Raw genomic sequence first — 26,673 nt, forward strand, 5'->3', positions numbered from 1 at the left:
CACATAGTCACCCATGGTGAACTTGTTCTTTGAAATGCCTCTTAAGAAAACCACATTGTATAAGCTTTATCTTTTTTTTTTCAAAGGGTCTGTTCTCAAAGGACCTTCCCCACTATGAAGTTCATTTGAAGAACATCTGTTTAGTTAGTTAGCTTGTTTTATAGAGGCCATTTTGGTAAAGTGCTACTGTAGGCACACATGTAGAGCTCCTGTTTACTTGGAGAACTCAAATACTGTAATAATAAACTAAGCCTTTGTTCATAAGCTCTATGCTAATCCTTAATTGCGATTGGAAGTGTTATTAAGAAACAAACAAATAAAACTCAGTAATATTTATCCTCATAGACTCTCTTGCCTGAAGCAGGTTTGCTTTTCTAAACCAATAAACAAACGCATGTGATTTACTGCAGTGCTGACAAAATATCATTTTCTTTACATCCCCTAACCTATTTCCTCTATACCCACCGCTGTTACGGAGCCGACACGTTCATTTGTAAATGTCAGTTATTCGTACTATTGTATTGTTTGCCCACATGACTTAAATTTCATAGCCTTGATGTTTTTTCCGAATCTAATTTGAGAGAAATATCCCACTGCGATAGTCTCACTATGCTTGAAAGTTCATCTTTCACTTTTCGTTTGAACGCTAGGAGCTTTTATCAAATCTTTAGTTAAAGTATGTCATTGTTAATTCAATTCTGCCTGGATCTCACTACCAAGAATATCCCTCATTCATCTGGAGCTGTGAGAGGAGATAACTGCAAATGCCACATTGGGGGTCACAAAAAAAATAGATGCTTTATTTGGTATGCATATTGCATTGCATTGCATTTCATGGCGTGGCGTTGAACTTTATTCTCTTTAGAATTGAACTGAATTATAATAAATGACATTGCAGTGCATTGCCTTTTGAATTGCATTGCATTGCATGCATGAGATTGAATTGTGTTTGTCTTAAGAATTGAATTAAACTGAATGGCATTGCATGGCATTGCATTGCATTGCATTGCATTGCATTGTCTTTTATATTGAATTGCTTCAAACTTCATGCATGAGGCTCATTACAAATGTCACTTTTCATGATTTTCTACCTTAGCTATGTATTAAAAGCACACCGATATTATGTCAGTTGCATGCATTGAAGGATCACGCTCATCGTTTTTATCCACATTTTTGAAATCATACACGTCTTTGATCAAGATGTGTTTGTTTGTTTAGCTGAAAGCTTTTGAATGAGTGTAAGTATACAGCAGACTTAACCTGTGAGCTCAAACAAGCTTTTAAACTGTGGATGAGTCAGAAAGAGCAAAGACCTGCTGCTGACTCTGCTCGCAATTAATGCGCTGCCACACCGCAGCTGCTTTAAACTCAAGCACACGGCGAGATGATCTCAAACGCTTTAAACGTGTACAGGACACACACTGAATCACAAAGATGGCACTCCTGTGTGCTGACTGTTGGCAATAAAACATGATTGGCCCTTAGTGTCTGGGGTGAAGGGCTTCTAATGCACTCAGTCTCTTGGGGCAATTATGTTTTGCCCTCGAAAATATGCTGAATGGGGATTTTGGATGGCAGCTGTATTGAGGGGGCTTTTTCTTTTTAGTGCCGATCTAGTCTAAAATCCCGTTCACACAGCACAGTGTGAATGAACCAAAAAACAAATTATCCCAGACAAATCCTGAATGCATTTTCCGACAGTACACTTTTTTTTGAAAATATACTCATTTTCCAGCTCCCCTAAAGTTAATTCGATTTTTACAGTTTAGTAATCCATGCAGCCGATCGCCGGGTCTGGCACTACCACTTTTAGCATAGCTTAGCATAATCCATTGAATCTGATTAGACCATTAGCATCGTGCTTACAAAATAACCAAAGAGTTTCAATATTTTTCCTATTTAAAAACTTGACTCTTCTGTAGTAACATTGTGTACTAAGACTGACAGAAAATTAAAAGTTACTAAGGGGACTATTTTTGGCTGCTGCGTAATATCATTGCGCCTCCTGCAGCCATGTTACTGCAGCAAAGTCCTTGATTATTACGCCAGAATGAGAGTATAGTTCCTAGCCATATCTGCCTAGAAAATCGCAAATTTTAATTTTACGTCGGTCTTAGTACACAATGTAACTACAGAAGAGTCAAGTTTTAAATAGGAAAAATATAGAAACTCTTTGGTTATTTTTGAGCGCAATGCTAATTGTCTAATCTGATTCAATGGATTATGCTAAGCTATGCTAAAAGTGGTACTGCCAGACCCGGAAATCGGCTGAACGGATTCCAAAATGGTAAAAATCAAATATTTAACTCTGAGAAAGAGAATATATATATATATATATATATATATATTTTAAAGTGGAGTGTCCCTTTAATAAACCAAAAATCATCCCTAGCTGTCAATGGTATGATTCCCTTTCAAAAAGTACACTTTTGCATCAAAAGAGTGCACATATAGGAACATATTAATACCAAATGTATACATAATCTGTATCTAATGTATGGTACATGTTAGGATATTTTCAAAGGGGAATTGCCACTGTGACAGCTTAGGACCATTTCTTCACAATTGATTTTAAACAGTGCTGTTACTGTAAATTAACTCAACAGTAGTAAATGGTCGCTGCAGCACATGTCAAGTTGATTTTTATTTTGCTTCATGCACAACCACAAGAAGCCATGTTCCTCAATTACTTTTTCCTGGAAGGTGAGACGGATTTTTCTGGCATAGTTGGATTGCCTGTCAGACAGCGAGTCGAAAAGGGTAGGAGACAAGTTATGTCGTCTCACCAACTACAGATAGTCCATTTTTAAAAATCTCATCTGCTATACACTCAACCTGTCTGTGTTTTTATTGCATATTTTTATGATTAGTTCTGTTCTGCTATATACTCGTACAAAAACAGGCAAAATTCTGTTATGTGAACCCTGTATGTTATCAAATTTTTGCAGTATTTAAAAAATATATATATTTCTTATCAAATACCCACAAAGTACTTTCTCCCTAACATAAACACTATGTTTAAAGCCTCACATAATTGAAGCTTTGATAGAAATGACACCATCCTTCTGAAATCAATGCTATGGGAACAGGAAAAATGAAACAGTCTAAAGTTACATAGCAGTCAGCTGTAATGACCTGTCAGTTTGTCAGATTCAGTGCCCTGCCTGTCAGCTCTCAGCAATAATAAGACAAAAGACAGAAGTGAAGGTGAGAGTCTCACCGTCACCATCAGCATCCACCTGCGCATCTGAATGACTCTGGCAGGCCGAGCTGTTTTACTCCTCTACCCAGAATGCCAATCACAGAAGCAGCACGCGTTTCTTTTTTGAATATGATACAATATCTCCATATCGCTTCATTCAGTATTCATTTTACTCAGACAGATCAAGACCGATTTCACGGTTTGAGATAAAAGAAAAGTGATGTAAAAAGATTGACAGAACTAAAAGATGGGGGTTCCTGTGTACTGTATCTGTAGCCGCTAGTTGTGATGATGCAATACTGCCCATCTTTACAACACAATAGAATTGAATATTTTTACATTTATTTAAGAAACCGTGTATAGCACAACTGCTGTGGTGTAAAGTAAGCATCGCAATGTAGTTGCCAAGGCGGTGCTGAAAAGTTTTCAGCATTTTATCACAGTATGTGATTGCTAGTGCAATAATAGATGTAGATGGTCTCAGCTGCGGTATCTCAGCCACGACATTATGCCTAAAGGCTGGCTGAAGGTCTGGCATAAGCCATGCAAAATTTAAAATACATTGAGTAAAAAAAATTGTCAAAAATTAGTTCCAAGCTGTCTACAATTCCTTTCACACGTACAGTCTTTACTGGTAATTTACTGGTTAACATGTCATGTGTGAACAGAACCTTTCTGGTAAATCAGTGCTCCCAATTTACCAGTAAGACAGGTTGTAAGATTACCAGTTATTTACCAGTAAGCGCTATGTGTGAACGAAAAATATAGGATTACCGGCATTTAGAACAGACGACGTCAGACCGCGCTGACAGATCGGGCCAATCAGAACGTTTTTATACAGATGACGTGTTTACCCCCGCACTGTTTACGTTCGTTTCCACATACCCATGCTGCTTAAAAGTCGAGCACTCCTGAAGTTAACATCCACATTTCTTCAAAGTTGTTTAAAACAGCTTACCACACGTCCTTAGCACACCCTCGGTGAAGCCTAATGTGCAAACACAGGTTCCGTTTGACGCCGCCTAACGTAATGTTGTTTGGTCACGAGCAACTTCGCGACCGTTTGATGTGAAAACAACAAAATACGGACCGACAATATTAATTCATAACCTGCCATTGTTTACAAATATGACACGGAGCTCGCCAGCCGCGCGCCACAGGTAACTTCCGATTTCTCTCCGAGTTTACCGGTATTTTAATACTGATGTGTGTGAATGATGTCTTACTGGTAAAAAGACGGGACGTCACTGCATGTGTGAACAGCACATTTTTGTAAATTCATTCTGGTAAATTCATGGTAATTTACCAGAATTACTGTGTGAAAGAGGCTAATGAGGCAGTACCCATCCTAACTGTGGGTTTACACTAACCACGTTTGAGGCGTCAAATTCGCGTCTATCGCATCTAGTTTGCCACGCATTTTGAGTTTACTCGCTTCATTCGCATGTGAAAGCAGCATGTGACATTTTAGTCATCGAGACATTCACATGGATATTCGTGTCATGGGAGGGGCTTCTGCGACTCCGCTCGCTTTCTGTAATCACGTCACTAATAGACCATGGTCCTGATTGGTTAACGCGGCACATTTTGCAAATTGCGCGTTTCCCGCGGCAACGCTCAAATGCAACATTCATGCGAACTAGAGGCACGAATGAGGCGGAATCGCGTCTACAGCGCCATGCTAAATGCCTCATTTGCGCCACAAAACCTCCAGATGCGGTCAACGCGTCTTCACATTGACTTAACATTGAAATCAATCGCGCTTGATGCCTCTACCTTGGCTGGTGTGAACGCAGCATTATATGCACCATTCTGGTACCAATAGGTACCTCTGAGGTACTAATATGAACTCTTTAGGTTCAAAGGTGTACTTTTAACAAGGTTACTGTCCCAGTGACAGCTAGGGACTATTTCTTGACCATGTCTTCTGACAGTGTAAAGGTTTCCTTGAGACTTACAGATATCGACTTTATATTTATTCACACTCCAAACATGACACTAAACAAAAATTGTTATTGGTTGCTTTATGTATCTGTCAGACGGCCTCTTGGGTGGCCCTTGGCCAGTGAAAACACCTACACCTGTATGAAAACTTCTTCCTTTCTGGCTATGCGAGACTACATACTGGCTAAGTAAAAATGAACCCACCCCTAAACTTGTTTGATATACAAATATGTTTTTTAGTAAGTCCTTTTGGATTTTGTCACCCATTATATCTTACCCCAGGTAAAGATATGTGTGTGTGTAGCCCAAATAGTGCTGAATGCTTTCAATATGATTGTTTATGGCATGCTTGTTTTTTCTGCCCCAGTATACATTGTTATTTTTGTCCTTTATGCTTCAGGTTTTGTGTAGCTGTCATGAATTTGAAAGACTTTTTTGCTTTGACATTTTCTAAAGCTGTGCTTTATCATAATGCAATACGCCCAAACTTCTTGACATTTAAAATAAATTATATCAATATTCATGGAGCTTGTGAAAAAACATGACCGGTTGGCAGAGTTATGCGTCTAGATGTAGATCTTCAAGTCATCGATGATTAATATCAGTCATGTAAAGCAAAGCAGTCTTTCGCTATGAGGCGGTTTCCCGGACAGGGATTAGACTAGTCCAAGACTAAAATAAATGTAAGAGCTGTCCAAACGGAAAACAACTTGCACTGACATATCTTAAAATACATCAGTGCCCTTTGTTTTGCCTCAAAACACGCACAGGTAATTTTTAGGTTTTTAGTAAGGCATGTTTGTTAAAACTAGTTATATTTCCTAATTAAACTAAGGCCTAGTCCTGGCTTAAACTATTCACTGCTTATTTTCTGTTTTTCCACCCCCTTATGTAAATATGTATGATCTTTATGGACATTTTAGGTCTTCCATGATAACTTAATCAGGTTGACTAACATAAATAATATTTTATGAATCAGTTTTTTTAAAGGGATAGTTCACCCAAAAATGAAAATTCTGTCATCATTTTCTCATCCTCATATTGTTCTTAATCTGTATGAATTACTTTATGAATTTCAAAAGATAAATGATGGTTAGCACAAAGCTGATTGTAACTATTGACTTCCATAGTAGAAAAACAAATATTATGGAAGTATTGTGATAAATGATGAAGAAGATATTTTGATAAATGATGGTAAGCACACAGTTGACAGTACCCATTTAATTCCATTGTATTTGTTTTTCTTCTATGTAAGTCAATGGTTACAAGCAGCTGTGTGCTACCATCAATTATCAAAATATCTTCTTTTGAGTCTATCAGAAAAAAGAAATGCATACAGGTTTAGAACAACATGAAGATGAGAAAATGATGACAGATTTTTCATGTTGTTATGCATTTTAGAGGTGGAATTCTCACACTTTCCACCTCTTTCTCTTTTCATCCTTTCATCTTCCCCCCTGAAAAATTCACAGTTTGTTATCATCGCTACTTTCCTTTACAGGTGTTCAAAAGCCAGACGTCTTTGTTGTCTCAATCTTTGTATTTGCCTCATTTAAATTGAACAACATTCCTTGGCACAGGTTGTCCTCGTTTAAAGCAACAAAACTCTCTTTAAGGAGAAAGAAGGAAACATGTTATGCGGCGAGTCGACATGAGGTTAAGATGGTTAATGGCAGCTCGGTCGCTGTACCCTCCACCCTGGGCTGTGCTTGTATATGCATTGAGATGAGTCCTTGCTGATTATCCCCAAAGCAAACTTTCCTTCTCTCCCACTGATGGCCTAATGAGGAGCAGCCCATTAAACACGCAGAACGAATGTAGATTCACAATCAGAGGCGACTATGCCTGCGAGGGAATCACTGTGAGATAGGATAAATGGAAGGTAAATGTGGCTTCCAGGGGGAATTAGATCTGTTTGTGGGGGTTGTTGCACATGTTTGGGCTCATGGCTTGGGGCAGTTGTGTTTGTGAGATGTGTGTGTATGTGAGAGAGTGTGATGTAACCTTACGAAATATGCTTATGCTTGCCAAACTTCCATCCGGCGTGTTGCATACAATGGAAACCAAGGCTGGTGTGAAATCATTAATAAGTACCTTACTTTACAGTATTTGCTCTCTCTTGCAGTAGATCAGACATTAGCAGTATGCCTACTTGATGTATAATTGCTAACATGGTTATATTTTGTAGGCCATAGCTAAAAGGGAAAATCCTGCAATGGTTTACTCATAAACCTGTACAACGAAAATTCTCTCTAAATTTTCTCAGCTTCATATCATATCAGATGACTTCCTTTTTTCAACAAAACAAGTCATTTTGAAATTAAAATGCTGTCATGTTTGTCTGAAGAAGGAAGTCATGCGATCTGGAATGGCATGAGAGCGAGTAAATTATGAAATGTTTTCATATTTTGGTGAACTTTCTTTTAATCAGAAAAACGCTGAGGTTTTTTTGTGATTGTTGCGGGCAAAAATCAATGATCTTGCGGCACGTTTTCTTAAAAAAGTAGATGGAATGTGTTGGATATTTATGCAATTTTATGCAATGAAATTGCGGGAACTTGCAAAAACTGTTTGCAGCTTTTCAATGACGTTCACGTCACTTCATAACTTTCCCATGGCAACAGGGGACATGGCTGCGTTTGTGTGAAGTAAATGCAAAATTGTTCAACTTTCTGCTAAGATAAATGTGATTTTTGCTATGAAAATGCGCGGATTATGAAATCATGCAAGCCCTGCATATTTTGCGCATGGAAATCTGCAATTTATGCTTCGAAAGTGCGCGATATTTGAAAAAATGTGGCTTCCGCATAAATATGCGTTGAATCATGCGATCGCATAATCGCGTTTTTCTGGAGGGACTGTTTAATTGACAAAGCATCATTAAATGTTTTCTATATGTTGAAGAATCTTAAGGAACATTCTCAGAGGTTAACAAGTTGCACGAAGTACAGAGCAGATGTTTCCTGACAGTTGTGTTAAAAAATTCCCTGCACTGGCAAATATCAGACGGCGCTGGGATGTGCATTAAGCCTCATCAGAACTGTGACACGTTCGGTGTGATAACAGCTTTATCTGCATATTCACCTGCAGTAGTAAACAGCTGCTTTGAGGTCCATCTTTGATGTTTAATTCCTCCAGATGAATGTTTGAGATGGCACGAGCACTATTCTTAATAAAACAGCAGCAGCTGGCCTGATGGACGCCAATGTTAAACAAAACAAAGATCTTTAAGAATTGTGCCAGTATTTATAGACCTAGACTGAGAGAAATGCTGTTATCTACAGATGGATAGTGTAAATGAAATACTTTTAAGTAAATTAAGCACCTTGAGTTATACTGTACACAGACTCTATTAACGGTAGGCTAAATCTTAGAGTAATAGACAAATATAAAAGTATATTTTTATATACACTCACCTAAAGGATTATTAGGAACACCATACTCATACTGTGTTTGACCCCCTTTTGCCTTTAGAACTGCCTTAATTCTACGTGGCATTGATTCAACAAGGTGCTGAAAGCATTCTTTAGAAATGTTGGTCCATATTGATAGGATAGCATCTTGCAGTTGATGGAGATTTGTGGGATGCACATCCAGGGCACGAAGCTCCCGTTCCACCACATCTTAAAGATGCTCTATTGGGTTGAGATCTAGTGACTGTGGGGGCCATTTTAGTACAGTGAACTCATTGTCATGTTCAAGAAACCAATTTGAAATCAAGCTTTGTGACATGGTGCATTATCCTGCAGGAAGTTGCCATCAGAGGATGGGTACATGGTGGTCATAAGTAATGGACATGGTTAGAAACAATGCTCAGGTAGGCCGTGGCATTTAAACAATGCCCAATTGGCACTAAGGGGCCTAAAGGTGCCAAGAAAACACCCCCACACCATTACACCACCACCACAGTGGTAACAAGGCATGATGGATTCATGTTCTCATTCTGTTTACACCAAATTCTGACTGTACCATTTGAATGTCTCAACAGAAATCGAGACTCATCAGACCAGGCAACATTTTTCCAGTCTTTAACTGTGTAATTTTGGTGAGCTTGTGCAAATTGTAGCCTCTTTTTCCTATTTGTAGTGGATATGAGTGGTACCTGGTGGGGTCTAATGCTGTTGTAGCCCATCTGCCTCAACGTTGTGTGTGTTGTGGCTTCACGAATGCTTTGCTGCATACCTCGGTTGTAACGAGTGGTTATTTCAGTCAAAGTTGCTCTTCTATCAGCTTGAATCAGTCGGCCCATTCTCCTCTGACCTCTAGCATCAACAAGGCATTTTCGCACAGGACTGCCACATACTGGATGTTTTTCCCTTTTCACACCATTCTTTGTAAACCCTAGAAATGGTTGTGTGTGAAAATCCCAGTAACTGAGCAGATTGTGAAATACTCAGACTGGCCCGTCTGGCACCAACAACCATGCAACGCTCAAAATTGCTTAAATCACCTTTCTTTCCCATTCTGACATTTAGTTTGGAGTTCAGGAGATTGTCTTGACCAGGACCACACCCCTAAATGCATTAAAACAACTGCCATGTGATTGGTTGATTAGATAATTGCATTAATGAGAAATTAAACAGGTGTTCCTAATAATCCTTTAGGTGAGTGTATGTAAAATATAAATTACAACAATAAAAAACAGGTACAATTTGTAGTAGTGTAGACATGATTTTGAAGTGCATGGGGCGGAAAAAACAGAAGGACAGTGAGGAATTTTTGCCTGATTGGAGAACTAATCTTCATGAAAGCCATTAATTATATGCTGTGTTTCATTTGGCTTGCTTCCTGATGTCCGATTTCCAAGGGAAATTTTAGAATCTGATTCGCCTGATGATTTATATCTGATGATAATAATGAGCATATTAGCAATAAAGGAAATTCACTGTAAGTAAATAAAATGCAGCCGTGAAACCTTATACAGTAAGTATATATTTTCCCCTAATACAGTTCTACTGTACACAAATGGTCCTGTTTTTATTGTATGTTTAGATCACCTTTCAACATTAGACAAGGGTCGTTGGCTGAAAGTAAAAGTAAGAAAGCGCTTTCACACAGAAACGTCTGAAGATCTTCCTGTAATGTTATAGAGAAGGTTCTGGAATCACAGCTTACAATGAAACAATAAATCCCTGTAATGGTGATTTGGCAGCGTTATGTTATGGATTTATTTTTTTGTACTGAGATTTATTCCAATTTACTGGTTTCATTCAAAAAGTTTGATTTTTGTTCATGCTAAATTATGTTATATGGAGATTATAGGTGTGCAATGTTTCCTGAACAAACTAGAAGTAAAACTTACAGAAAACGGTCAAACTGTTCTACAGAGTACGTTTCGTCCCTATGTTGTCTCAGAAGATGACATATTTGTCCTGTGACAGCTACTGTAGCTTCTCTTTGCGTTTCGAAATTGAGGTTGGTTGCAATTCACAATCTCACCACTAGATGTCGTTAAAACCCAATACTGTACTTTTAAAGAGATAGTTCACCCAAATATGAAAATTCTGTCATCATTTACTCACTCTCATGTTGTTAGGTTAGGGTTAGAGATACCTGTGGGAACGCTCCCGTAAAGGGAACCTAGTAACATTGTCGTAAAATTTACGGAAAGCATTCTGTGTGAACAAATAGCAGAAAAAAATGGCGTAAGGGGCATACCGTAGTGAGGACGCACATGTCATCGCAACAAAAAGTTATCGTTCACCTCTTTGACACGGGAGGAATTAAATGAAGATTAAAGAGCAACAATTTCATTGCTAAAAAGCAATGTTATTTTGTATATTTGGTATAATAAAATGTGTTTCCGTGGTTATGATAAAAAAATGTATTTTCCACCATACATTTTTGTAGCTCCAGATTTCACTCTCTTCCTGAAATGCACGGATTTGAAAGCTCTGTGTCCCTGATTAGCCAGCTAATCTGTACGTTATGATTGGCCTGAATATATCAGCCGGAAACATGACGCTCCTTACTAGGGTTGTGACAATTAATCGGGCAAATGCGCGTTTTCTCAATTAATGAATTTGAATGAATTACGGTGAAATGCCGCCACATTCAAAAGCCAGGAGGCGCTTTCGTGCAGAAACTCCATTTGTCCCACAGAAGAAGTATCATTACAAACACTATTCCAGGAAATGTCTACAGGAATATATCGCTGTTCTTCAGATTGTTTCAGGTATTTTCATGATAATAGAGAATATTTTGAATGATTGTGTTTGACGAGTGTTGTGATTTTAGATTGATAAGGACTTCCTACTGATCACGGAGCCGTAGTACACGCACAAGCTGCGCATGACACTGAATCTGAGCCTTACGTTTCAGAATCGAGAAGTATTTTTAATGGGAACGCGATGCACATCCCTACTCCTTACCATGTTTAAAATATAGAAAAGATCAAGAGAAATCAAGGATTATAAGCGGAAAAAAACTACCAAGTGCAGGACTTTAAATACGTCACGTGTCTTTACGGGATCTTTACGGCACGTGTGTGAATGCATGCACAGATTACGGAAAATCATTGGCATTCTTAAAGAACCAAAATCAAACCAGCCCGGAAAAATCCTGGATGCATTTTCCGTGTATTTTCCATAATCTCTGTGTGAAAAGGGCTATTGATATTGTCGTGAATATCTTGGAAAAACTTCAGTAATGGCTTCTGAAAGGATATTCATGAACACCCACCGAGGGAGCTCTGAAGCTCAGCTGGTATAATCATGTTTGTTTGGACTGGGATACTGGCATACTGCTTACTACATATGTGCATAGTGTGCATCATGCATTCTGCATCCTATAGATTTTGTTTAAAGTAAGAAAATTGTCTGTATGCTAGGATAAATGTTTGAGGTGTTAATATTCTGGTTTTAGATTTTTACAAATTGTAAGAAGGCCGTGAAAACCCAGCTAAGGTCATGTTTTATGTGTTTCTACATAAAATAAAAGAACATCCTGTGAAATATATTCTTTATATCTTTAATATTGCATGTCAAAAAGTCAATGTAAAATCGATGAGTGAAATCAAACTTTGATGCTTCCCATCTCAAAATTAGATTATGAAACCTTAGCCTGCATTTTACAGACAGGGTCACAATTATTAGGCAGTAAACAGTATACTGTACTGTATTTAATTGCGTTCCTACAGTTGGTAGAGAATTGTGTTTGCACAGCAAAGGTCATGGGTTTGACCCAGGGAACACACATACTAATAAAAATGTATAGATTGAATGCACTTTTGATAAAAGCTTTTGCAAAAGGCATAAATGTAATGTAAAACAAGCAGTGTGCTGGTTTTCTATTTTGGAAAACCGGCCATGTGAATCTTGGCAAGTTGTTTCTACTCCAAGCAGGGCTGGACTGGGACAAAAATTCGGCCCTGGCATTTTGGCCCAAACCGGCCCACACTACATACACTGCAAAAATTGATTTTCAAGAAAACACTTTCTTAGTATTTTTGTCTTGTTTTCAGTAAAAATATCTAAAAATTCAAAAATTAAGATGCTTCGTCTTGATGAACAAAACGACCCAAGAAAATAAGTCTAGTTTTTAGACCAAAAATATCAAATTTAAGTGATTTTGTGCATAAAACAAGCAAAAAAATCTGCCAATGGGGTACAGTAAGCAAAAATTTCTTGAACATTTTTTTTTTACACTAAATGCAAGAAAAATGTGCATACCCGATAGGCAGATTATTTTTTTGCTTTTTTTTATGCACAAAATCACTTAAATTTTAGGTCTAAAAACTTATTTTCTAAAACTTATCTAAAGACTTATTTTCTTGGGTCGTTTTGTTCATCAAGAAAAACCATCTTAATTTTTGAATGTTTAGATATTTTTACTGAAAACAAGACAAAAATACTAAGATTTTTTTTTCTTGAAAATAATTTTTTGCAGTGTATAATTACAAATACCACCCATCTTTATATATGTATAGCAATAGTAACTCCACTTCCACAAAAGCACTAAACCCAATTAATAGAGGTAGAAAAGAGTGAGAGTTGACACAACAAACAATGCTAGAACGTGTTATTTATTAATGCAATAAAACTGTATAATCCACACTTATGAATCCTAAAACAAGCTTCATGCAATTGGCAAAATTTGCCATTGGATTGCTGACTTTTTACAAAATAAAAGTGCTGCTTACATTAATATTGAAAACTGATCATTACTTCCAGTACTTACAGAAAAGTATTCACTACATTCACTGAACTAAACTAGTGTGATTACAGTAATAGAGATTTTTAACATTATCTGTCAAGTGTGTTGTTATACAATAAACATATCTTTTTCTGTAAGCAGATCTCCTCGATTGTTTGATTTTGCTTGAAGAGAAATGATACGTTTTGAAACAGACAATCAACGAAAAATCTACGAATCAGATACACTCGTAGCGACAGAGCAAAGAGTGCAATTATTTTATTGCAGCTTTATCACTATATTTTGTGTTTTTGACTTAGTTTTATCAAGGGGTATCCATCTAAACTTGTGTTTTGAAAGCAGTTCTGCTTACCGCAGTAACTACACTCACTTCTCCCTCGTCTCTCTCCCTCTCCTCACTACCACTTTGCGTGCTGGTGCTGCCAGTGCCACCGCCGCCACCATCATCATCACCAGCGACGCGAGTTGAAGGTCCTGCTGCCGCAGAAAACATTCGTGTTTTTTAACACATTTTGCAGCGTCTGCCTGAAGAGCTTGCTTCTTTTTGTCGCGCAGTTTCTCTGCCCCTCCCTTGCGTTTTCTCTCTCTCTCTCTCTCTGTTTTGACACGTGAACTGACCGACGATGCACGCTCACTTGCACAGAGACCAAAGCGGTGATTGGGCCAGCTTAATGTCATTCAAATAAAATAACCAATGGGCTGCTGCTTAAATGTGAGTGGGCCGGTCTATCTAGACTGTGCTGGTCAGTCATTGGGCCAGCTTCATGTCGTTTAAAAAAAAAAAGAACCAATGGGCTGCTGCTTAAATGTCAGTGGGCCGGTTTGTCTAGAAAAAAAGACGCTAACTGGGCTGCTCAGCTGCTCAGACAAATATAGTATGAGATGTATCGGCCCAAAAAGTACGTCGGCCCACCGGGAAACTGCCCGGTTTGCCAGATGGCCAGTCCGCCCCTGACTCCAAGCAACTGAAAATGGAGCCAAGATAAATGCATTGTGGGATATAGTGTGCTCTGCATATTTTGCCAGCTGTAGTATGGTTATCCAAGAATTCTGTGTTTACAAAAGAACTTACACGCAAAACATGTAATTTTAAACATTTTAGTATACGTTCAATTAAAAAGAAATTTTCATTCGAGCAGTTACCAAGACTTTCTTGATGTGTTCACAGGTGGACAGGACAGAGATAATACGGAGCTGCATTAACCCCACGTTTTCCAAAGTCTTCACCCTGGACTTCTACTTCGAGGAAGTCCAGCGTTTACGTTACGAGCTCTACGACATCAGCAACAGTCATAATGACACGAGAGATGCCGACTGCCTGGGAGCCATGGAGTGCACGCTCGGCCAAGTGAGCAACCACCTACGCTTCCTATCATATGCAGAAATTCAAGCTGGTTTTGTGCCACCATTACAGTTCTCTTGTGTTTGCTTGGCATCATTTTGCAACAGGATCCTTAGGTGATCGTTGATTGCACGCAGTCAGGGATGAGCAAAGGCACCGGGCCCGAATCGGATGAAAGCTCTTAATTAAATAATCACACCAACAACCGTTAAGAGCATTTCCTGACATTGTACGGCGGATAGAATTTTGAAACGTGAGATGTGTGATTGGCTCAGCGTGGAGATGGCTGGCCCAGACTGATCATCACGCTCATATCTTCAATTTTGAGCGAATGGAAAGCGAGGCACATGATCTCGCACCAGATGGTTGAGATTTGCAATCTCTCAGTGAAGAATTTGCTAGAAGCTTATAATGTATAACGGGTGCCAGAGTTTATTTGGTTTAATATTCATGTGTTTATCTTTTTCGCATCAAAGTCACTCGCTTCCCTGTTTTATTCTCAGAAGAGCCGGGATGTTTGTTTTAGTTTATTCTGTTTTGGTTGTAAGGGGAACAGGAGATGATAATTGCTGAAATGAGCCTTGTTTAATAAATGGAGCGAGGGGGGAGAGAATGAGAGAGAGAGAGAGAGGTGTTGACACTTGGCATAGAAGATGTTTTGAAATAAAAGCAGGAGCACTTCCCTCTATTTAAAATGGTAAACATCTAATAATGAAGTAGGCTACTTATCTGAAGTGGGTAAGACTTCTTGGTATAATTAAGAAGTAGCTTGTTTGCCAAATTCTCACCAGGGTGTTATTATGTACCACACTACGTGTTTTTCCAGGGAAGATGTTGTATTAAATTTAACTTAAGTGAAATTATGCTTATTCCAGAGGTTACTAGCCAGGCAGATAAACAAACAGAGGCTGAAAGTTAACTTTGGGCCAGGTGTGTAACCGTGGCAACGCGCATGCATCGGATGAAACATAAATATGACATACAGGACTGTGCAAAAGTCTTAGGCCACCATGCTACCATTAGATTTGTTTATTTTGCAATGTTATAGTGATCATATATAATTATTTCTCATTATATATATATATATATATATATATATATATATATATATATATATATATATATAAATATATATATATAAAGTTTACTATGTCTCTTTATTAGAATACAACCAGAAAATACAGGAAATGTGTAAGTAGTATTACAAACAGTATAAAGCTGAAGTGTCAAGTATTTAGGGTAAACTCCCCTACACTTGAGCAATAGCAGGCAGCTGCAGGATCTCTTAAAGAAATTAAATCCGAATTTCTAATTTTAATCGAATGACTTCAGGACTTCAGTCTCTTCAAAAAAGCTCAAGATGTTTTGTGCCAAGAGAGGTCCCACTTAATACTGACTGATGCCTTAAGAAGATATTTAGTTCTGAACATTTTTTGTTTTTAAAGTTGTGCACATATTTCCTGTATTTTCTGTTTGTACGATATCTTAATAAAAAGAGTGAAAAATAAATATGGATGGACATTTGGAGCCCTATTTTAACAATTGAACCGCATTGTCTACAGCGCACAGCACACGGTCTAAATAGGCGTGTCCGAATCCACTTTTGCTAATGGTTTGTGCGCCGAGCGCACGGTCTAAAGGGGTTTTACATATTTTCCTAAAGAGTAATGAGTGTGTTTTGGCCGTAACGTGTCCATAAACCAGTGAGAGTCTCAGCTCTCATCCCCTTTAAAAGCCAGTTGCGCTGGCGCTATGTCTAATCCCTATTTAGATGACGGACTTTGTAAACTGAAAAACTAAGCGGAGGAAGAAGATCCCCAGTTTAAGGTTAATGTTAAATAATTGTGTTTTACTTATATTGAAATTGCTATTTTTTATTAAAACCCGTTCGTTTAGTCATGGAAGTAAAAATAGCAAGCTTTTAATTGCTGTAAATGTTTGGCTATCCAATATCATCAAAAATAATTTACATTTATGTAAGAAAAGGTTTGTACTCTAAAAATACTTTATTTGTAACAAACAGGAGATAAAGAATTTACAAACGTGCGGAGAGCCGAAGCGTTTCAGCACCTGGACAGCGCCATACGTTTTTCTAAAGCATTACTTAAAAATGTTTCTCATCTCATCATATCCACAGGTACAGGGTTATCATATACGATAAATCTGTGGGGTAGCATTTAAAAAACATATAAAACAGATGCATTTGTTTAAAGCAAAGCATTTATTTCATTACCAGGCTGCAGGTGAAGCAGCTATTTACGTCTTCTAAAGTCTCATACTGGGTCCTTATTTATGTCCAAGAGAATCAATAATAATCTTTTACATTTGAATGCTTTAATTTATCATATTTAAAAGCTTTTTTTTGTGCTGCTGTGCATCCATATGTGTGATAAGCAAACCCGCGTTGTTGTCCTGTTTATAGGCGCATATTTCTAACCAGCTCATTAAATAACAAAAACACTATTGCGCCATAGACATTTGCTATTTAAACAATGTGGCGCTAAACGTGAAAATTATCATTGCGCAGGGGTGAAACTAGCAAAAGACACTTGCGTCACACATTGCGCCAGGTGTAAGATAGAACCCTTAAACTCTAGGTGATGGCCTAAGACTTTTGCACAGTACTGTATATCAAATGTTTATACAGTATGTCTTATAATATTGTAATGTCATATGTTATTTTCACATCCCACAGATTTTAATCTGTCAGGTAAACAAATCTGTCATTAATACTAACACATACATAATAGAAGATAACAGCTTTAAAATGTTTGATTTGGCTGATTGTGAGGCTTGGGGTGTACATGTATAAACCACAGTATTCTTTACAAACTTTCCAATTTCCGTTTTTTGTCATTCAAAGTTGGATAGGGGGTTAGTAACACATTTTTCAGTGATGTGACAAACTGAGAACACATTTAATAACAGATTGTACACGGACTTTAATTTTACTGCAGTCATAAGTTTTACTGCATCCCATTTGGGCTTTAACATGGAGAACAAAGGTATAGATAGACAAGGTAAAAATACAACCCCATCTATTTTTGGGTTATATGGTTCCGTACAGAAGCTTTGGCATCTACAGGACCTTTCGATTACATGAAAGTTTTCTTATAGTGGAAAATTACAAAAGTGGCCAAAAAAAGGAAGCGTTTAAAACATGTTTGGTGTGATTGGCACCTAACGCAATTCAGAGTCGACTCCCTATTTTAGAAGCCAATCACTTTTTGGGTTAACAACTTTGCACACCATTTACATTGATGGACAGCTACATGACACACTGCAGGTCATTTTCGATAATGGATCTAACTGGCACTTGGATAGTTGGATAGTTGGATAGTGCAGATTAAGGGGCGGTATTATCCCCTTCTGACATCACAAGGGGAGCCAAGTTTCAATGACCTATTTTTTCACATGCTTGCAGAGAATGATTTACCAAAACTAAGTTACTGGGTTAATCTTTTTCACATTTTCTAGGTTGATAGAAGCAATGGGGACCCAATGATAACACTTAAATATAAAAAAGTCAGATTTTCATGATATGTCCCTTTAAAGAGTATACTAGAGACCATATTCTTATAACATTTGTGTTAAGACATCATGCACACGTTTGTTTTATAATTATTTTTTAAAAGCATCGCTACAGGGAAGCCAATGACCTAAAATATCCTCTATCCCTCTAAATAGATCATCTCCCAGAGAAAATTCACCAAAGCCCTGCATAAACACGGCAACACAGTTGGGAAGTCTTCAATCACGGTGAGCACTTTTCAAAATCCCAGATTTATCTGTTTGCTTTCTTTTGTGGACTCGTCGTACAAACACACAACACTTGCTAATGGCCTTCTTCAAACATTTCATGTTCTAACCTTTAAATCATTTTATGACCTAAGTACTTGACATGATCAATGCCACTATTGAACCTCGGCAAACACAGAACGACCTCTCGGTCTCAGTGTACACGAATCTTTCAAAAATGCTCAGATCCAGCAGTGGAGGCAGATTATAAAATCAAAATTGCAGAGCCTCACTCAAAATAGCCCGAGGTGTTGGTTAATGCACATTGACAGAACACAGCAGCAACAGTTGAACGTGTAAAGCTCAGTGAGCGAGGGAATAAGATCTATAAAACAAATGTCAGACTTCATGACAGCATCCGATTCGGTTTTATCTTCTGTTGAAAACAATTCATCACTCTTACTGTCTCCAGATCACCGCAGAAGAGCTGACGGGAAATAATGACTATGTCGAACTCTCCTTCAGTGCCAGGAAGTTGGATGATAAGGTACATCATCTTTATTTAGTGTATAAATAAAACTCAAAGTTTGGGCCTTTTTGTTTTAGGCCTTTTGTTATTAGGACCATATCATACATTTCTTATCTTTTCCCCTTGACGCATGTGGTGTTTTTCATAACAATTTCTTTCTTAAAGGAATATTCCATTTTCTTAAAAGAAAAATACAGACAATTTACTCACCACCATGTCATCCAAAATGTTGATGTCTTTCTTTGTTCAGTCGAGAAGAAATTATGTTTTTTGAGGAAAACATTGCAGGATTTTTCTCATTTTAATGGACTTTAATAGAGCCCAACATTTAATACTTAACTCAACACTTAACAGTTTTTTTCAACGGAGTTTCAAAGGACTATAAACGATCCCAAACGAGGCATAAGGGTCTTATCTAGCGAAACGATTGTCATATTTGACAAAAAATAAAATAAATAAAAAGATTATATAAACCACAACTTTTCGTCTAGGTCCGGTCCAGCGTGACCTAACGTAAATGCGTAGTGATGTAGGGAGGTCACTTGTTACATATATAAACCACAACTTTTCGTCTAGGTCCGTTCCAGCGTGACCTAACGTAAATGCGTAGTGACGTAGGGAGGTCACGTGTAACATATATAAAACACAAATTTGCGGATCATTGTAAACAATAAACTGACACAAAGACATTAATTAGTATCAGTGGACATACAACAACGTAGGAACGGTCCTCTTTTAACACACTTGTAAACACTGGGGCGGAGTTTCACGTTCGTCCTCTGTGACCTCTTGACGTCATGAAGTATTGCGTGGGGTCACGCTGGCGCATCACGACCGGATATACACGAGAAGTTGTGCTTTAAAAGTGCATATTTTTAATTTTTCTTGTCAAAAATGACAATAATTTCGCTAGATAAGACCCTTATGCCTCGTTTGGGATCGTTTATAGTCCTTTGTAACTCCGTTGAAAAAAACTGTTAAGTGTTGAGTTAAGTATTAAATGTTGGGCTCTATTAAAGTCCATTAAAATGAGAAAAATCCTGCAATGTTTTTCTCAAAAAACATAATTTCTTCTCGACTGAACAAAGAAAGACATCAACATTTTGGATGACATGGTGGTGAGTAAATTATCTGGATTTTTCTTTTAAGAAAATGGAATATTCCTTTAACTTTCTCTGACTTTAAGAAAAAGTTATGTTCCTGTAGCTCAACTGGTATAGCATTGCATAGCAGCATAAAACATTGTGGGTTTTATTCCAAGGGATCACAAAAACTAATGAAAATATATACCTTGAAGCAAAGGTGGTTAGTTGTTTTGTAATTGTTTTTTTAAATGTAATTTTTTACATAATTGTTTCTTAATTTTATGAAAGATGAAATTGTTGGTTTTGATCAGCATTAAAAAGGTAATTGTTTTATTAAATTATTTTAAATTTTAATATTTATTTAAGGGGATAGTTCATCCAAAAATGAAAATTCTGTCATTATTTACTCACCCTTACTTTTTCTAAACCTTTATGATTTTTTTTTATTTTGATGAACACAGAAGATATTTTGATAAATGATGGTAAGCATACAGCTGTTGGAACCATTGACTTCCATAGTAGGAAAACAAATATTATGGAAGAAGAAAATGAAATGATGAAGAGAATATTTTTGATAAATGATGGAAAAGCACACAGTTGATGGTACCCATTGAATTTCATTGTATTTGTTTTTCCTACTATGGAAGTCAGTGTTTCCAATCAGCTGTGTGTGTACCATTATTTATTTACCTCATAGGTGGACATCACATTTTTTGTTGTTTGCACCACAATACTTAATTCTGTGTAACTGGAAACCTGTTGTACACAAAAGTGGATAATTACACTGCTTCATGTTCAAAGAACATTATCTGACAAAAAGAAATTCACACAGATTTAGAACAACATGAGGATGAGACAATGATGACAAAATTAAAATGTTTGGGTGAACTATCCCTTTAAGTTGTCATTTAATGGAGAGAGAAATAGAGAGAGAGAGACTACTATTCCCCTATGAGACACAATCAACTTTTGTCACTAAGGTAATTACATGGGAATAAAATTATTAAGAGGGATTACTACAAGCATAACAAATGTTTCATGTCGGTTTCACACTGCGGGTCACATGCGCTGCTTGATGCCAGGCAGGAGAACAGGAAAGCCTCTCTATTAAATCATTTTCATCTGGCCACTTTTCTTCTAGTCATAATCCTTCGGTGTGAATCATATCCTGACATCAGAGTAATTATAACCGTGATAAAGCTTAGACGTGTGGGTGATCACAGACATGCACCGTCAAGACTTTCTGATCACTTTTGACAAGTTTTTGTTTCTTTTCTTTTCTTAAACTATTACCGAGTAACTAAAAGCATGTTCAAGAGCATCACAAGGGCACACTAGTATAGTTCTGCTTGTAGACTTCATCTTTGAATACAAGCAGTAAGTGGTCTGTTTTGACTCTTTTGTGCATGTGGCTCTTTTTATGTGTTAAATGTGATAGACTGCTGTTCTCATTCAGTAAGCTCTTACAATCCCAAAGGTCTCTTTTTTGTCCCAATTCAGTGCTGTTTTGATTATTCAGCACACCTGATGCTCTTCTCAAAGGCGAAATATTTTACAGGCATGATTAGGCAAGACAAATCCACAGCCACTGAAAACCTCTAGAAATTTAAGCAAGGTGTTTACCATAAATAAAAAAATGTCATCAGCATATAGTGTTCTCTTTATAGGTCTCATTTATAAAGCTTGCGTATGCACAAAACAGGGCTGGAAACATGCGTACGCCAGTTTCCACGCAAAGGTTGTGATTTATAAAAAAACAAACTTGATGGGAGAATGGGATTGCAATGTAGGATCCGAGGATGATTCATGAACGAACACTTGCAGGTGATCTTTGATTTATAAAGGGAACATTGCTTTGTTTTATAAGTCTTAATATGTTTTGGCCTATGTCATTTTTGGCTTTTGTGCATACGTAGACTTTTAGTAAGGATCCTACGCACCCCTGGTCTGTAAAATTCAGGTTAAAGTTTCATAATCTAGCTCTAAGATTATGAGAATAGAAGTTTGATTTAAATCACTGATTTTACATTAATTTTTAATCTTTGACATGGCCTTACTCAGTCAATATTTAAGATATCAAGGTTATATTTTCACTAGGGCTGTAAATCGATTAAAATATTTAATCTAGATTAATCGCATGATTGTCATGAGTTAACTCGTGATTAATCGCAATTTAAATGCACATTTTTATCTGTTCTATATTTAACAAATATGAACAAATATGGATAAATATAAGAGTCAGCAAATTCTTTAAAAAAAAAAAAAATCCATTTAAAGATATTTAAAAAGTTTGAAAATAAAATCATCGCATTTATCCCTTAAAATCATATGTAAAGCTAATAGATTTTGCACACACAAAGTAAAAAAACAATATCTATATATGTTAAACTTTTTTCTTTCTTTTATTGTTTTATTGATATTGAGAAACAGACAGTTTTAATATCTACTGTAATGCAAGGATCTAATATAATGTTATACATCAGATATTTTCCCCAACAGTTAATCAAACGTTTACTTAAGACATAACAGATTATATCTGCGTGAATTCTTGTCAAAACAGATATTTTAAAACTGTAATTCAGTCTATGTGTGCATATCAGGTGTGCCTTATACATCTTGAAAAGTGAAGCCGCTGACTCTTTGATCGCCCCCTGGTGGCTGGCTGCAGTACAATGCATAAACCCCACCCTCTGCATTCAAACGAACGGGAAAATTATTTACAATACTTCCAATAAATGTTATCACGCTAATATATGTTAAATTTTATAAGTTAAATGCTATAGAAACGGGGCGTGTCGTTATGATTGGCTTGGTTGAATTGGGCATTTGAGCATTTGGGCAAAGTTTGATACCGCGGCTCCGCCTCTAGCTCCACGGACGATTCCTTCTGCGCATGTTATGGCTCCAAACTGACGTTTTTACGTAACATGGCAGCGCCCATGGTCGGACATTTTTGGCTTCAATTCATTACAATGGAAGGAAGTGATGTTGCGTCGTCCATCTTTTTTTACGGTCTATGGTGCATATATAAGGGCCGCGCCCCTGTGTACATGCTTTAGATGTGTCAGTCAGCGCGAGAAAGATCTGTTTTTAGTAATTTTTCTCCTAATAATAACCCTTTAAACATCAATCAGATCCTGAACTTTATCAATCTTAAAAACCAATTATAACATCAAGCAAGTCCTGCATTTTATTTTGTAATTCCTGCATGTTTTAAAACCAAAATCTCAGCCGGACAGGCAAGTGGATGGACACGCATCATTTGTATTAGTTAGGCATTTAGGACGGTATACCTCTCAAAAAACTTACAAATAAAGATCATTTTAGACGTTTGATGACTATTTACTGTCTAAAGGTACAGTACATTCACATTATAAGCGGATTTGTCGCTGTGTGTCACTCATCTCTTTCAAAGAGGTTGTTAGGAGGCGTGTCTTAATCTGGTTGTCATAAACAAATGAGTAACGTTCACTCAAGTAACTGATGAGAGACGGATGATGTGAAATCTGTGCTTTATTCTCATTGGTAATCGCTCCAGAAAGTTGCTCATCATTTGCATAAAGTTAAGCTTTTCTCAACTTTGTCGCGCCACTGGACACGCCCATCCAGTCGCCAATGGTCACTGTCGCTCGTGTCACCGGATGCCGCAGAGCTTCCATTGAAATCAATGAGATTGTGTCGCTCTGCTACTGCTAGTCACTGCTAAAGTGAATGCGGATTAAGGCAGCGTCTCAATTTATCCAACAACGTGCTAGGCCAGCATCAAACAGAAATTGCGTGTTGCGTTAAACACACGTTAATAACACTAGTGTCTTTAAAAAAGAATTAACGTTAACATTTTGACAGCCCCAATTTACATGATCTAGGATGATTTGCTGTAGAAAACAACTGGAAAACTTCAATTTCATCTAACCATACATTTTATGAGATTTGAACCCATGACCCTGGTATTGTTAGCGTACGCTGTACCAGTTGAGCTGAAACACAACAGAACTTTATAAGGACGTGACACAGTTAAGTTTAAGCTGAGCATAAATAAAGGTTATAATAAACACAGACAGCACTTTATAGTACACACATCATGGATCATATTATGGCGGACAAATTGTACCTTTCTCTCTTAAACATTTATGAGTGTGATACAATCAGTTGATCTCTGTGTTTCTGTTGTTCCCTTAGGACTTCTTCAGCAAGTCTGATCCATTTTTGGAGATCTACAGGGTAAATGATGATAACACCCAGCAGTTGGTGCACAGAACAGAGGTAAGACAACAACACCCTGGTACTTAAATCGCTTTAGTGGCTCAGAACAACAACTATAATGAAAACTATAACTATATTAGCCTCCATACCAACAGATGATAACATTGTGTTTTTTCTAAGCTTCCCATAGCAGTTTCACACTTTGAATGCACGTGTTGATCAGATTGTAATGGATGGGCTTTCAAAGTTTTAGCATTCATCAGCTAATAAAGCTTGGAAAGTGATCCCAGCGTTATTTTTCTGTATACTTATACAGTTGTGTTTTTTAAATTAAATAAATACACTTCTACTTGAACAAATTACTGATAGTACCTAAACCTAAAACACGATGATACATGAAACTCCTGTATAGCTCAGTAAGCATTGCATTCGCAGTGCAAAAGGTTTCAAACTCATTACCTTGTAATGCACTGTTAGTTGCTTTGGATAAAGCAAACTTTTCTTTTACTCTCTCTGCACACAGACTGTCATGAACAACCTCAATCCTGTGTGGAAAACCTTTAAAACGTCCCTGAACTCGCTCTGCAGTGGAGACCATGACCGAATACTAAAGGTACATTATGACTCTGACAACGTTTGATAAACTTGGCCTCGATCGAAGAATGCGTTATTATGTGAATTTGACTTTTTTACCATAAAAGCTATGCTATAATTCAAAGTTTGGTTAAACTTACATTTGCATTTTGTTACGCAGAGCCTTCTCTTAAAAGAAAGCACTATACATTGTTTAAATTTGATTTGATTTTGTGGTGCTTATATAAAAAGCTTCACCTGCTTTTTACCTGTCAATTGTTCTTCTGGATTTCGACTAAGAAAGGCACTTTAGCACTTTAGAGACGCACAATGCAATTATGAGATCCATAAACGTGTAGCTTTTCACAATTTCGAAAAGTCTGCTAAACGTTTTAAAAGAATGACATATGATGACGTGTTTTCATACAAGTGATGTTTAATATTAAACAATGCATGCACCTGAAAACACCATACATAACCTAGCCATTGACTGGATGAGTATTTGTGACCCTGCCTGTGAAAAGTCCTTTTTGTGATTTACTGTTTTCTACATAAAATCATCCTACATAACACAAAGAACATTTTGTGAAAATATAACTTTGATATCTTTAATATTGACTGAGTAAGACCACGTAAAAGACTGAAATAAAAGTGAAATTAATGGCTGAAATTAAACTTTGATACTCCTAAACTCAGCATTTGATTTTGAAACTTTATCCTATTTTTTTTTTGTTGTTTCTTTTGTGGAAGATAACAGAGATGTATTATTGTGATTAAGCTGTAGAGTTCAGTTAAAGCTGTAAATTATGCCATCTGTCTCTACACACTATGACATTTCTCCCCTTACTGTGATCAGTAGCTTGCAAAATGTGTGGTTGTTGTTTCTTTCAATGATGTTTCTTTTTATTTGTATTGCAATGTTTTGGTTTGCCAATATTTAATTCATGCTTTGATACATTTTTACCCCTTTACACAGCACACTGATTCTGAAAACTGCCATAAAATTGCCTTGTGTGTGAACGCAAACATGTCCTGTAATTGATTGTGGGATTGCTCCCCCAAAGGGGACTTAGTAACATTGCCGTAACATTTCCGGAGCACTGCCTGTGTGAACAGAAGACAGGAACAATGCCGTAAGGGGTCTTAGTGAGGACGCGTGCTGACGCAACAGCATAGTTATTATTGTCAGCTCTTTGACTCGGGGGAATTAAATGCAGATCAACAATTATAACGAAAAAAGTCTGCAAAATGGAATGAAGCAGAGATCAGGGAGCTCCTCACTATCTGGTGAAGCGGAGATTATACGCCAGGTTAATGGAACAGTGTGTGATGGTCTATGATTTAAAAAAAATATTACACACAATAACATTATGTCAAGTGGCTTTAAAGGATCTTAACACTGTAAAAAGTGAAAGTTGGATTAACTCAAAAAATTACTTTAATTGGTAACACCTAAAAAATTCAAATAAAATGTCTCACGTTAAAGGTGTAGCGGAGTGTTTTCTCGAATTTTAGAAAAGAACCGACTTCTCCACTTTTTAAAAAATGCAATTGCGCAACACTCCTGATTGACAACTAGGAGGACCAATAGTCTTGATGATCCACCCAGAAAAAGAAAATCCTCCGCAATACCTTTAAGTAAAAAATATAAGTGGAAAAAGCCTAAATATTTTCAGGTGAGGTAAAATTTAATGCAAAAATTCGTTCCTCCAATCATTTTATCTAAACATATTTTAAAAAATCATTATTGAACATTTAACTCATTCACGTGGCTATAGCTTATGTCATTTTCGTTGTTTATATACTTTATGGATTTAAAATGACATTAATTTCATAATGCAGTCAGTGGTTGTGCAAAATGCATTAATCACACAATTAAACAAGTCATTAAACAAAACTAAAA

General features: G+C 37.1%; 1 protein-coding gene across 1 annotated transcript in view; it reads left to right on the top strand.

Annotated features, from left to right (window-relative positions):
- cpne4a (copine IVa) overlaps positions 1-26,673 on the top strand; it is a 79,454-nt gene that overhangs the window by 14,899 nt on the left and 37,882 nt on the right. Inside the window, exons 3-7 of the mRNA XM_065298596.2 lie at positions 14,469-14,648; positions 18,330-18,401; positions 18,853-18,927; positions 24,174-24,257; positions 24,721-24,810. Of these exons, the coding sequence (XP_065154668.1) occupies positions 14,469-14,648; positions 18,330-18,401; positions 18,853-18,927; positions 24,174-24,257; positions 24,721-24,810 (501 nt within the window). The remainder of the gene's footprint in view (positions 1-14,468; positions 14,649-18,329; positions 18,402-18,852; positions 18,928-24,173; positions 24,258-24,720; positions 24,811-26,673) is intronic.

The sequence above is a fragment of the Paramisgurnus dabryanus genome, chromosome 13 (genome assembly GCF_030506205.2).
Source record: "Paramisgurnus dabryanus chromosome 13, PD_genome_1.1, whole genome shotgun sequence".
Taxonomy (NCBI): domain Eukaryota; kingdom Metazoa; phylum Chordata; class Actinopteri; order Cypriniformes; family Cobitidae; genus Paramisgurnus; species Paramisgurnus dabryanus.